Source organism: Tympanuchus pallidicinctus, unplaced genomic scaffold (assembly GCF_026119805.1).
Source record: "Tympanuchus pallidicinctus isolate F22 unplaced genomic scaffold, pur_lepc_1.0 scaffold19, whole genome shotgun sequence".
Taxonomy (NCBI): Eukaryota; Metazoa; Chordata; class Aves; order Galliformes; family Phasianidae; genus Tympanuchus; species Tympanuchus pallidicinctus.
The window spans coordinates 955140-969360 of NW_026294710.1; the positions used below are offsets into that span (position 1 = coordinate 955140).

Below are 14221 nucleotides of genomic sequence, written 5' to 3' on the forward strand. Positions count from 1 at the left end.
TCAGGGCTTTTGTCAGAAAACAAAAGAAGCAGCAGAACCACAGTGCATTATGTCCCTTAGGACTCCACTCTTATAGGCAGTCACCTTACTGCAGGGTGCTGGGACTCAGCCCCTCTTACTTGGTGCCTCTGTTTTACCTTTCTGTCCTCAATTGTGAAATGTGGCGTTAGGTTTGAGATTGTTATTTTTTAACGTGGAGATTGGTGTTTCTAGTTCAAAAACATGGTGAGATTAGAGGAGAGTTTGTGAGAAAATCTTGACCACTCCCAAGAGGTAACTATTTACATTTTTGTACAAGCTGATAGCTCATATCTTTAGCATCCTTCAAACATAACCCTTGGAACCAGTAACATGAGGGAATAAGTTCATGTATGGGGCTGAACTTTGCAGTGCACGTGATGGAAATCTGAGATTGGAAATGGGTTGTGGGGCCTTTTGGAGAAGTTGGCATCACACATTGCCCGTTTGGGAAGGATTAAAGCCAGCAGAAGATCAACCATCACTGCTCTTTTGGTAGCAAATTGGAAGCTTTCAGCCCCAATTCAGCACAAGCTGCTTGGTGCAACAATCAGAGGCAGGGGCTGCATTCCCTTCCTCCTCTGCTCCTCCACATTGTCTGAGGCTCTCACATGCTGCTGCAGAATGTGCAGTTCCATCCACACGATTTGGGTTCTTCCTCTTACCTTACATTCTTAGCATTGAACTCTCCTACTGATGTTGTATGTCAGATGTATGAACTCCCTCCAACAGTTAGGATCTGTTCTGGGGTGCCTGGTTAATGCTGACCCCTCGCCAAGGGGACCGTATTAAACAGAGCAAGCCTGAGACTGGGCAAGGTTACCTGCTCTAACAAGTTCAGTGTCAGGTGTCTTGTTTTCAGCACTAGAGCACTGGGGCAGATTTCCATCCTCGGAAGAGGTGATTCTGAAAAAAAAGAAGCCAAAAAGCCATAGCTTTTCTTGGCTAAAAAGTCATAGTTTAGGAGTATAGTTTGGATTAACTTGCTTTAATTAGAAGATGAATGAGTACATAATGTATCACTATTTTTAATGGTAATGAACTGGGGAGGAGATCACTGATGGCCTTTAACAATTCACGTGCTGAAGTTCATGGATCTGATCTTTCTCCCAGTGCGGAGCTGCACGGGTTGGTGTTCAGGCCCGGTGTGACCCAGATGTACTCACACTGAAAGCACTGTCTTTCACTGGCTTTCTTGGAGCACAGGAAACTTGTCTGTCAAGGACATGTTCTGCTTAGATCTGATGCATTGTGGAGCTGCTTTCTCCCCCTTACTGAAGCTGAACGACTGCCTGCTGGGAGCCAGGAGGTTTTTGATGAGGTGTAATCCCTCAGAACACAGAGGGGTGGTTAACAGGAGTGTGACCTATCCACAAACTGTGCATCTCAGGAGATAAAAACCAAAGAGGTTGGGAACCTCTGCTCCAGGAAGCCTCAGTATTGTGCGGGTGGAGTGAAGGCACACTGATCAGCAGGTGCTCTGCCATCCATGTGGAGCTGTAGCAGACAAGCAAAATCCTTTGTTGCTGCAATTTTGCTCATCCGGTTGCGATAGCTACTGTAAGATTAGTGGAGCCATGGAACCTAATAAAACAGTCTGTCTGCCTTATTATTTGTTGAGCTAACAGTGCAGCAGGTTGCCAGAGAGGATGTTCACACTGTAGAGGACAAGGTGATACCTGCACATAAATAATATTATCTCTCCACTGGCCGCAGCTCATGTCCCTCCTGAGCTCTGCAGATGAGAATATTCCTGGAGACCTGAGACTGCACACCTTCATCAAATATTTTACACAAATATTGACTTCCCCGTGCACACAAATGCATGGAAAGGAGTGTTTGTACAGTGAAAGCTGCACTGATGCAAAATTAGTCACACAGTCCCCTAAACATAAGCTTAGTCAATATTTTCTCAAATAATAACCCATTTCAAGTCTCTATGGGAAAGAGACTATCCAGAAATTTGTGACATGTCCAAAATAGCTGGATATTTTTATTAGCTTCTTTCCTCTGATTGCATCATCTGGCTGAGATGCAGCAATACACTGACTTTCAGCTATGAGGCCATTCCAGGAGTCTTTGCTGTGTTTTGTAAGGACAGAATGCTGTCTGAGATCTGCTGTGGGCAGTCAGTAAGCTCGTTCTTGCAGGCATCTTCCCAACAGGCCCACAGTGTTGATGCAGACACCAAATCTCTGTGTGGCACATCTGAACACCAAGGCACGTGTTCTGTGGGTCCGCTGGCAGCGTGTTCTTGTTCTGCTCATGTGGTCATTTTACAAGGAAGGGAATGGAGAAGGAAGAAGCTGGATGGCAGCCGGCAACGCGTGAATCCTTTGCTACAAAAACAGTGAGACAGACTCACCCGTTCCCTCTGGGAGCGATCCTAGCGTGGAGCAGCCTGAGGTTCTTGTTCTGAGCCAGTTTATGCTGTGGGGAAGCGAGAAGCTCCTGTCCGAACGCATTGCTGGTCTGTGCTGACTTTGTTATGCATCACACCACAGGAGCTAATGGACTTCTGTGTTAACCTCAGGGGCCAGTGGCTGTATCTCTAAAATGTGTTATCTCTGTCAACTTGGAAACGACTGCCCAATGTTGTCATCCACACTTCATCAGTTCTGGGAGAGAGCAGAGCACTGGGGACAGGGACTGAGACTGTCACAGGTGCTTTGATTTAATTGTTCTCTGCTGTGGATACAGTACATGAGCACGGCGAGATCTCAGACAGTGCCATTTCAGTGATGGTTTATGGAAATAAAACGAGGAGGTGAGTCAGGATGAAGGAGACTGAAGTTATAGGGAAGTGGAGGAAAGAAGAGGTAAGAGAAAGAGTGGAGTGTCAGGGGGGAAATGCAGGGCCAGGGCGAAATAAGGGGCTTAAAGCTCTCCAAGGTTCCTCCAAACCAGCATTTCCCCTCATTGAATACTTTAAAGCTGTTGTATCTGCTTCTGTGCAGGGTAGAAGAGACAACCAAAGAAGAGAATTACAAAGAGGTTAAGAAGAAGGATTATTACCAGCTTCCTATTCGACGTGCGAATATTCACTTACTGCAGAATTGGGAAGATATGATGCAATGCTGTGAAAAGGTGCTGCAGGTGAGCATTACTGTGGTGTTTAAGCCGGAAGATAAGGGAGCAGAAAATGCACCACAGGCTGGTACATGGGAGTGCTTATGGGTGCCATTAACACCTCCCTCCTCAAGTCAAGGACTGCAGTGAGGCCTGTAGGCTTGTCAGCCTGGGTAGCATGCTGGGAATTGCTGTGGCAGGGAGACCCCACAGGTGTACTTTGAGTGAACTGTGAATGTCACTTGAGATTGGTGTCCTTTGCACCCGTGCAAAGAGGCACAGTTGTTGAAAAAGCAATACGTGTATCCTGGGTAGTAACTGTTTTTCAAGCTGGTTCAGGCAATTTTTAAGCGTGGACAGTCTGCAAGTGCAGAAAGCTTTTGTCTGTGTTGCAGCCTGGGCAGATTGTTGGCATTGACATGGAGTGGAGGCCTTCGTTCGGCATGGTCGGGAAGCCCCGCGTCTCCCTCCTTCAACTCGCTGTGAGGGATGAGGTGTTCCTGCTCGATTTGCCACGGCTCCTTGAGCAAGCTGAAGTCAAGGGTGAGAAAGAGAAGGTTCCCCATATCATCCAGAGGCTCTACTCAGATGCAGCCATCACTAAACTAGGTAACGTGCTTCTCCCCTGCCTCAGGTGTTGAAGGCAGCTCAGCTTGTGTGAAGTGCCTGGGTCCTGCTGGGGTTGTCATTCTCAGTCCAGTTAGCATGGGATGACTTTTGTATCCTGAGTATTCAAAGACTGCCTATATGAATAAGCAGGGTGAACAGGATGGCTGGTAATGGTAGATATCTCCCTTTTTTGAGCTAGATTTCCAAGTTAGCCTCCCCACTCAGGCTTGGGATTGTCTTGGTTAGTTCCATACCAAACCCTGTCCTTCAGATGTGTGGGGAAGCTGTGTTTTCTGGATTGTTTGAGCCTGTCCCAAAGCAGACTTGCTGGACACCAACATTCTGCAGCTTACCACACTGGTTTTAGGCCCTGTTTGGAAGCCTTTGCAGAGGAGTTCAAGGGCTATTTCATTATCCATCCTCTGAAGTTCACAGAGGCTAAAGGCTTGTGGAGTTTATTCTGTTCACCTTTCCCTGATCTAGCAGATTTTAACAAAACTGAGCTTAAACTCAGCGCTTTTCATCCACTTGTTCTGTCTCAGGATCAGGAAAGATTGGAAGTCTGCAATGTTCTCTATCCAAACAGACTTTCTACCAAAGTTTATATATATATCATTAACATTTTGTCTTCAAACTAGAAAAAGCTGCAGCATGTTAGCCATAATTTGGGTTTTGCTAATCATGTGATTATTTTTTCCTTTCCAGGTTATGGGATGTCTGGAGACCTTAGCAGTCTTGCAGCCACATGCTCCACTTTGAAAGGCATGGATAAGCAGTCACAAAGCGTAGTGGACCTACTCACAATAGACAAACTAGTAAGGATTAACACTTGAAAACATGGCAAATTGTGTCTTCTGCCTGCGCTGGTAGATAACTGGCATGATTTCACAGCTTTGTGTTCTTGTATCCTGCACTGGCAGGGAGATGGCTGAGTGAGTGAACAGACCTTTTCTGTTTCTGACCTTCAAGGGAAATCTGATTTTGTAGCAAAACAGAAGCATTCAGTTTTCATCAACTAAAAAGTTAGTGCTTGGTATACTAATAACCTTTCACAGGCTTTGTGTGAGCTGTGGAAAAATGGAACCAAGTGGAGACATAGCTCTGTTCAACTAGGGGAAGGTTTTGAACACAGCGCTGCAGGTGAGTTCAGCACAGCAGTGTCTGTTCAGCTGAGATGCAGATGTCTGCAGTTAGCACACAGCAGCTCAGCGATCTGCAGAGTTCTTGAGGACAGCCGCTTTAATGGGTCAAATTTGCAGAGGACATTTCAGGCTTCAGGCTGGGAGGACCCAGATATTTGGGATGGAGAGCTTAACCTGGGAAGTGCAGTGGTGTGTGAAGTACCTGCAAAAGCATTGGCTCATTTTTATCTGAGTAGTGACAACTTCAGAAGGGCTGTTGCCCACTGTGTTGCAGGAAGATCTTTCCTCTGGATCCAAGAGGAGAAAGGTGCCGAACCTCTGCTGTGCTTTTATTGAGGTGGTGTTCAGCAGCCTTTAGTTTGGCTGAGTACCCCTGCAAACCTCCAGAGAGCCTCAGTCACAACCCTGCTGCTGGGATGCGATGTTGTCAGACAGTGAACATCTTTTCCTTCTCAGGAAGGAAGGATTTCTTTCCAGCAAAAGCATTTGTTAAGCAAATAATCAGAAGCTTTATGTATCTAATGCCACCCCAGCCCTTGTCTGTGACAATGGGATTCAGTGTGCCAGGCAAGATCTAAACATGATAGGGTTGCTGTGAGTCCCCACCCACCGAAACAGGAGGTGTTGTAGGATTTGTTTTATAACCACATGTTTTGTATCCTTCTCCTTCCATCAGCTGCAAAAGAGCTCCATTGACTGGAAGAAGGGCAGCCTGAAGGTCGATGCGCTGCCCCCAGAGCAGAGCTGTGAGGATGAAGGACTCAGGCAGCCAGAAAAAGGGCTCAGCCTCCTGGTGCAACACGTCCTGGGAAAACCACTAGATAAAACAGAGCAGATGTCTAACTGGGAGAAACGACCACTGCGGGAGGAACAGATCCTCTATGCAGGTCTGCTCACTGACTGCCTCAAGGTGCATTTCTCCCTTGGAGGCCGTGTTTGTGTGATGTCTGTCACCAGTAAAATCATTAAGCGGCAAATGGCGATTCACTCCTGTGTGGAGCAGCCAGCACATGTTCTGTTTGTCCTTTTGTGGACGTGGTTTTAATGGTTGAAGTTTAAACTGCCCAGTGATTCATTATTTCCCTTATGAAGGAATTCCTGTGCTTTGCAGATTCTGTCTGATGAAACATCCCAGTGGAAACTCCTCTCAGTAAATGAAAGGAAGAAAGTCCACTTCCTTCTGCCTCATTTCACAGCCTTTCTGGGAAACAAATGCTGTGTTCATTTGTCACAGTGAAGCGCTTGTTAGAGTTAAAAGTGGGTAGACGTGGTGTCAGAGACTGTAGCACAGGATCTGTGCTGTGGAGGCAACGGTGGCATTTAGTGCCGATTACCCCAGAGTCAGAAGTCTGAGTCTAAATCTTTTCCTGAGGCATCAGAGGACAGCCTGCTGAAGCGAACCAGCCCTTTGTTCGCTCGGTTATCCTTGAAGTTGACACAGTTCCCACAAAAGTTAATCACTAAGACTTGTAAAACTGGCTTGGAGACTTGGCTCCCATTGCGCGGAGCAGAGGCCGCATGGCAGTGCGTGTGGGCAGGTGATTGCAAACAGCTCACTTACTTATTGCTTTTTAAGATATTGCATCTAATGGGGAAGCTGCCTTCCCATAGCTGAGATGCCGTAATAAACCATGGGCAAACCACTTCTCAGGAACAATGGAGAGTAAAATGATTTGGCTGAAGCTGTCCTACCTGGTGCTGAAGCAGGCACGCTGCAATTTGCATTACGTTAGAGCAGAGGTAACAGAGGGCTGTCACTTTTCCAGTTGCTCTGCATCTATTTTGTGATTGTGCAGTAAAAGAGTACAGGGTATAATGTTAGTAAGTGGAATTTACAAAGATGAAGATTCTTCCTTGCACTGGGAAGTCTGTTTTGACTTTTGAGTGAATCCAGCTCATGCTCATGTTTTGCTTTTTTTCAGCTTCAGATGCATACTGCTTGTTGGAGGTCTACGAGAAACTGTGTAAGGATCCAGAAAGCTTTGGTCTGAGTTCAGACCTGACTGAAAGTCTGGTGGGAAAAGCAAGTGTAAAACCCAGGGCAAAGAAGCAGCTGAATAAACAAGAGGTACCGTCACCTTCTGGACAGGTTTGTAAACAGCTTCAAAGAGCTGCATGTTGCTCAAGACCCCTGTAAATCATATGTTGCTTTGTCTCTCAGTCATAATATTAGCTATGCCTGGCATGCCTGGTTGTAGTCTGTTCTCAGGACTATTGCAGCAAATATCTTCCTTGCTCCTCCCCTTCACGACTAAGATGTATTTCCTCCTTTGCATACCTCAGTTTAGCTTTCCCTGCAGTTTTAGCTTTATTTGTCCTTGCAAATTTGTCCTTGGTGCAGATCTGTGTGGCATAATTCAGCTGACTTTGCTGGTAGAAATGCTTCTTCTCTGTTTCCTCATTGGTGTGGGCTTGAATTCTGTAGCCTAGGTGTTGCATTAATCAGGTTTCAAAACTCTGGCTTCCTTTTGCTTTTAACTGAACTTCTACACTTTGGTTTCATAATGGGAATGCCCCTTTTATTGCATCTGCAGTAAAAGTCTGCTAAATTAAAAACAATTCATCAAAAAGTCTTTCTGCTGATGGTTTGTGTCTGGCCCCCAGCCCACCATTGCACACTCTGGATCTGTCCTCCCCCCTGCATCGTACCTTGGGGCCGAACTTCAAAACTCAGTTGGCAACTTGTAGCTGTGTGAATGCTGAGCTATTTTGGAACATGACTTGTCCTTCTCTCTTGGTAACAAAGTTTTACTTTCAAAATGCGGACATCTGATTGTTTATGCACCTATGAGAACATTTGCAGGAAGCAAGATTTGTTTATTAGCAGACAAGACTCACTGGTCTGTGAGTCCAGACCAATATTTTCCAAATATTCTCAAATGTGAATGCAGTGCTACCTTCTGTAGACTCATAGAATCATTGAATGGCTTATTTTGGAAGGAACCTTAAAGCCTATACAGTTCGAACACCTCTGCCATGGTCTGGTTGTCAAACACTGTATCAGGCTGTCCAGGGCCCCGTCCAGCCTGGCATTGAATGTGTCCAGGGATGGGCATCCACAGCTTCTGTGGGCAGCACTGCCAGGGCCTCATTGCCCTCTGGATAACAATTTCTTCCTAACATCTCATCTAGATTTTCCCTCCTCATTTAAAGCCATTCTCCCCCTGTCCTGTCAGTGTCAGACTGTGTAAAAAGTTCTCCTTCCTGATTATAATCCCCCTTCAACACGCGAAGATCACAATGCAGTCTCCCTGCAGCCTGCTCTCCTCCAGGCTGAGCACCCCCAGCTCCTCAGCCTGTCTTTGCAGCAGAGGTGCTGCACCTTCTGAGTGTCCTCGTGGCCTCCTCTGGACCCGCTCCAGCAGCCCCACGTCTTTCCTGCGCCGGGGGCCCCAGGCCTGGACGCAGTACTGCAGATGGGGCCTCACGAGGGCAGAGCAGAGGGGGACAATCCCCTCCCTGCCCGCTGCCAGCCCTCTGTTGGTGCAGCCCAGGGTGCTGCTGGCCTCCCGGGCTGCGGGCGCACACTGCTGCTCGTGTGCAGCTCTGTGCCCTCCAGGACCCCCACGTCCTTCTCTGCACGGCTGCTCTTAAGTTCTTCCATCTGTACTCATATCTGGCATTGCCCCAACTCAAGTGCAATACCTCGCGCTTGGCCTTGTTGAACCTCACTCAGTTTACATGGGGCCACTTGTCAAGCTTATCCAGGTCTATCTGGATGGCATCCCTTCCATCTGTTACATCAGCTGCATCACTCAGCTTTGTGTCATCTGCAAACTTGCTGAGAGTGCACTCAATCCCAGTGTCTGTGTCACTGATAAAAATGTACAAGAGCCCTGGTCCAAAGGTGGACCCCCAGGGGACATCACTTGTCACCAACCTCCACCTGGACCTAGAGCTGCTGGCCACAACCCTCTGTCTGTGACCATCCAACCAGTTCCTTATTCCACCATTCAAATCCATCTCTCTCCAGTTTAGAGATACGGATGTGGTGTGAGACCATAGCGAAGGCTTTGTGAATCCAGGTGGTTGGCATCAGTTGTCCTCCCTTTGTCCACTGATGCCATCTCTCCATCATAGAAGGCCACCAGATGGGTCGGGCACAGTGTGCTGTCGGTGAAGCCATGCTGACTGTCTCAGATCACCTCCCCACCATTCATGTGCCTTAACATCTCTTCCAGGAGGATCTGATCCATCATCTTTTCAGGCACGGAGGCAAGGCGCTCCAGCCTGTAGTTCCCCAGGTCTTCCTTTCTTCGTTTCTTATAAATGGGAGTGATGTTTCCCTTTTTCTCTTCCAGTCCCTGGGAACTTCACCTGACAGCCATGACTTTTCAGATATGACAGAGTGGCTCAGCAGCCACTTCAGCCAGTTCCTTCAGGATCCTGGGATGCATGTTATCCAGCCCCATAGACTTGTTCTGCCTCATGAGGTGATCTCAGACTTCCTCTGTTCTTTGGGATTTTGCTTCCCTGACCCCTGCCTAGAGATTCAGGGGCATGAGAGGCATGGGAAGCCTGGCTGCCAGTTAAGACTGAGGCAAAGAACTCATTAAGTACCTCAGCCTTCTCCATATCTGAAGAAACCCCCCCCAGAATCCTCTGGGACAAATCTGAGGTTTTCCCCAGTTTCTTCCTAAGGTGACTGTATTCCCTGGCTTTTCTTTGTCACTCAGCAGTTCATCCCCTTCCCTTGTCAAATCTAGCTTCAAGCTCTGGTGATAAGTCCAGCCAGCTTGCTGCCCAGCGTGTTCTTGCCCCTCCTGGTGAGCTGCATCTCATCCAATGTCAGCATTCACAGTCATTTGAAGGTACATCCTAGGTCATGGAACCCAAAGCCCTGGACATAACGCCATCCACACAGCCATTCTTTCAGCTGGTCTGTTCTCCTCCTTCTGCCCAGATCCCAGTCTCCATCTAGGAGGACTGAGCAGAATGCTACCTGTGCTCCCGATCCCTTCAATGTATTCCCAAGGGACTTAAAGTCTTTTTTGATGTTTTTTGATTTCCCAGTCAGAGCCTCATGTGACTCAGCTTGAAATATCAGGAGTGGACAGTAGTCCTCCAGCTTTATCATACATGGTGTCCTCTTCCTGATGTCACAAATGTTGGCTCATGGCAGTCAGCAGACTCTAGAGAGGCTTGCTGTCCATGGTTGGACAGAGATACTCTTGATCACAGCTATCTTCCCAGTATCCTCCTTATCAAACATGTACATCTGCAGTATCCCATTATTCAGATGGTGATGTGCAAAGCCGCTCAGTAGTTTCCTAATTCCTTGGGCTCTGTGTTCATGGGAGTATTGTGCATTGCAACATACCTGACTGGCTGCTGCAGGGATGGGAAAAGTGAGTACTTCAGGCTTGAATTACCTTGTGAACTCCTGGGTCATCTTTGTATTCTGTACAGTCAGATTCATTAACCACGAGGTAGTTGGTAAAACCCGGACTGGGACTCAGAAAAGCAGACTTTGCCTGCCTGCATCCTGCCTGACTCCAAGCTCTCAGTGTTTCTTTATCCACTATCCAAAGTGGGGCTAATGACACTGTTCTCCTTTAGAAGCCTTTTGCATTCTGCTAGGATGAAACATGAGAAAAAAGCTACATATGGCACAGTTAGCCACTGAATAAACACAACTAAGAGCCAGCTGCTGCTCCTCTACATCTGTTGGAAGGGAGGCAGCACCACATGCTTAAGTATTTTCCGACTACCTCAACGCTGAAGGGCCAACTTGATCTGTTATCACAGCACCCTGACGCTTCAGGACATGTCTGTTGTTCACCAGGGTCCTTCCAGGAGCTGGGGACAGCCCAGCCTCTCCACGCAGTGCTGCAGAGCCTTCATTGCATGTAGCAGCTTCTGGGAGTGCAGCATCTCACAAATTGAGCCCTGGAGTCTGAGCTGGTTTTAAGAGTCAGCCCAGGTGTGTCTGAATGGTGCTCTGCTGTGTTTCCAAGGCTGAATCAGCTCCTGCATAAAATGAAGTGCTGCAAGGATAGCATAGAATCACAGAATCATAGCCCTGCATAGATGGTGGCTGTTCCCTTCTGTCATCCCAGCAGATTCAAGTTCCTGAAGGCAGTGCTGAGCCCTGGAGGCTCCTTATTAACTTCCCTTCTCCATGCGTTGTAGTGGGAGCCTCCCAGAGACAAAGTCTCCAACTGCAGGAACTCCCCCAGCAGCAATTTGAAATAAAATAAACACAATTCAGGCACTGCCTATTTTTAAACTTCCGAAGATAACAAGGCCAACATGACTGCTTTGTCTACCTGTTTCTCCCTGTCTGTCAGATCCCCTTCCCACAGAATAACCTTGGAATATCTATATTGATTGCAGTCTAATTTCATAGGGGGATAGCAGTGTGTAAGATATATTTCTGTCTGTGTAAAGCATAGAGGCCAAGGTGGCATTTCTCAAGGGAAAGGCTGCAGATCCTTGCTTTGGGTGACCGGGTGTCCGCAGGTAGATGGCAGTTCCAGATTAGCCCCACCGTGTGCTGCCTTCTGCTCAGGCTGTAGGTGGTTGTTGAAGAGTTGAAGAAAGGACGTGAAGGAGGAGCTGGGGGTGCTGCAGGATGTGGGGGCAGCTGTAACACATGATAGGGGACAGCTGGGTTTGTCACGGTGGGAAGATGCAGGGAGGCAGAACAGGCATGGTGACGGTCAACCTTCTTCTCTGCTGCTTACAGATCTCTTGCTTTTCCGTAGCAATGCAGAGGATCTGATAAAGAGATCTCACGTCCCCCTGCTCCCATCTCCCCAAAAGAGTTCAGCGTGGTCTGTGATAACATGCTGCAGGGCCTTGGGCGCTATCTCCGCTGCCTTGGTGTGGACGTCCGGATGCTGGAGAATGAGGATGACCATAGGAAAGCAGCTGAGGTCAGTGGTGTGTGTGTGTTTATAACTCCCATCTGCACTCCTTGGAGCAGCTGACTGAATTACCAATAAGTCACTCTCAGGAGCTGCAAGCACATGGCTGAGTCCCAGCTCTCTGGTTCAGCCCAAGAAGCTGTGCTGTGTGGCAACTGGAATTTGGTAGTCCCTGCAACAGTGTGTGGGCTTGGTGCCCCATTTCCAGGAGGAAGGAAGTGAGCAGAGTGTGCTGTGAACTCAAATCTCTTACAAGTCTGTGTGTTTGATGGAATGGAATGGAACAGTTCAGTTGGAAGTTCAGAGATCATTAAGCCCAACTATCCAACAACTTTGGGGCTGACCAAGAGGTAAAGCATATCAACGAGGACATCATCCAAATGCTTCTTGAACACTGACAGGCCTGGGGCACCAACCACCTGTCTAGGAAGCCTGTCCCAGTGTTCACAGTAAAGAAATTTTTCTGATCTCCAGTCTGAACCTTCCTGGTACAGATTTGTGCTGTTCCTGTGCATCTTGTCAGTGGTTATTCAGAGAAGAGACCGGAGCCTCCTTTTGCACTTCCTCTCCTTGGGACATTGTAGAGAGCAGTGAGCTCATCTCTTGGCCTCTTTCTCAGACCAGAAGATTGAGGTGTCTCAGCACACACCTTGCCAGCTTTCTTGCCCTCCTCTGGGCATCCAAGTTGTTGACAGCTGGGATGCTTCAAGTCATTGGAGGAATATGAACAGTACAGAGGTGTGACCTCAGTCTCAAGTGACTTTGACAGGGGTGGTTCTTTAGCAACTTGTCAGCGATCAGAGAACAGAAGCCAAAATTCACTTCGGTTTCTAATGGACTCCAGATTGGACTTACAGGGAAGGTATTTGCCTGCCTTGTGCCTGGGTCAATCAAGGAGAAACATAATCAAAAGATGAGTGTTCATTATGAACGGAAACATTTCCATAATAAAGTGCAGTGTGACTTCTAGCTGGCTGCCAGTTGTGAAATGTCTTAGAGGTGATCAGCCACAAATTGCACTGACGTGTTTGGGTAAGGAAGAAGTCTCTAACATGCGTGGGGACAACAAACATTGATCTGGACTCCCATAACTACTTTGACCCTCTGCCTTTCAGAGGAGAGACTCACGCTTCTTCATTTCAGGCATATTTCTACTATGCCAGAAATGGAGATATCCAGCCCACACAGTGTGCTGCTATCAAATGCACGCTGATCACCCGGCCTGGTGCACAGGATGTTTCCTCTTCAGATGTCTTTTTGGCCTGAATACTGGGCAAGCTCAACTTCTGCAGAAATAATTAATATCTCGTCTCTGCCAAAATTGCAAAAGTTTAAACAAACTGGTTCTCACTGCCTCCCCCCAGAGCCCCGTCTCCACTTCTCATCCTGATACCTTATCGTGCTATGGACAGGATGTTTTACATTGCTTTCTCTATGGTGACCACACAAACATCCTGTCACTATCAAAAGCCCTTGGAGTGTTACCGTCTTGCAGAGCCTTTGATCTGTGCTTGGATAATCAAAGATAAAAATAGGCTCCTCCCATCCTGCTTTATATCTAGCAGTCTTGGTTTAATAAATGGTGCATGTTGACCACTGTACACTCAAAAGGCAGCAAATGTTTTTGCAAAGACTGGGATAAAGGCTTGGTTCCTGGTCACCAAACACAAGATATGCAGTTTGGGTATTGTTCCACGCAGTCTCAAACTGTGCCATAGGGAACACAGGTGTGCATAGAGTTGGTTTTTGTTCTTCATTAAAGTCATTTCATGAAAATGATTTGTCAGCCATGTTACACATCTTGCTCCAAACACTCCTGAGCAGCCTGACGTTTGCTCCATGTTGTTCTCATAAGTGAGGCATTATGAGCATCAAAGTGACTTCCAGTATTGGTAGACAGATGCGTCTTGTCCTTCACCTTCTATTATCTGAGATCAAACTTGAAAGCCCAATAGCTTTGTAGATTGTGCTGGGGCTTGTCAATGTGTGCTTAGGCAGCTAATTTTTATTTTTTATTTTTATTTTTTAGATTTTTATTTTTTTAGATTAATGCACCCAATAGCAACAGGAGGCTTGATGGAATCTCAAAGCCCCTTCATCTGAGTTGTGAGTTTTGTTCGTTTTTTTTAATTGACGTCCTTAAAACCATCTTCATCTCTAAGTATAACCCACACACTGAGGCAAACTTGGTATCTTTTGAGATGCAATAGTTTTCCAAAGGCTGGTAGAATTGCCAGGGGCAGAAAGTTCCTTTACAACATTATGTGTAGTCCCCAAAACTCGTGGTGAGACGACAAGTCAAAGAGGAGACTCCTACGTGGAGCAGGGAGAGCAACATGTGCCTGGTCTGGTTTGGAGACACAAAGGGACCTCTAACACTGCCATTAGCAGAGCTTCGTGTGATGATGGAATCTAATCTCTCATCCTGTCTCATTTTGAACATCTTTCTCCATGGTTTTGATGTAATCACGTTGTTGGGGTGTGCTGTGCTGGTCTTCTGCATCCCCACCAGCA

General features: G+C 47.1%; 2 protein-coding genes across 15 annotated transcripts in view; one reads left to right on the forward strand and one right to left on the reverse strand.

Annotated features, from left to right (window-relative positions):
- Positions 1–14221, reverse strand: part of NDOR1 (NADPH dependent diflavin oxidoreductase 1) — a 235727-nt gene that overhangs the window by 188106 nt on the left and 33400 nt on the right. The gene's annotated exons all lie outside the window — the stretch shown is intronic.
- Positions 1–14221, forward strand: part of EXD3 (exonuclease 3'-5' domain containing 3) — a 243553-nt gene that overhangs the window by 125976 nt on the left and 103356 nt on the right. For 12 of the 14 annotated variants that reach the window (XM_052681286.1, XM_052681279.1, XM_052681287.1 and 9 more), the window contains 6 exons: positions 2976–3114; positions 3483–3696; positions 4402–4511; positions 5515–5725; positions 6761–6927; positions 11546–11716. In XM_052681286.1, coding sequence (XP_052537246.1) covers positions 2976–3114; positions 3483–3696; positions 4402–4511; positions 5515–5725; positions 6761–6927; positions 11546–11716 — 1012 coding nt within the window. The remainder of the gene's footprint in view (positions 1–2975; positions 3115–3482; positions 3697–4401; positions 4512–5514; positions 5726–6760; positions 6928–11545; positions 11717–14221) is intronic. The other 2 variants (XM_052681283.1, XM_052681289.1) reach the window with 2 other exon arrangements.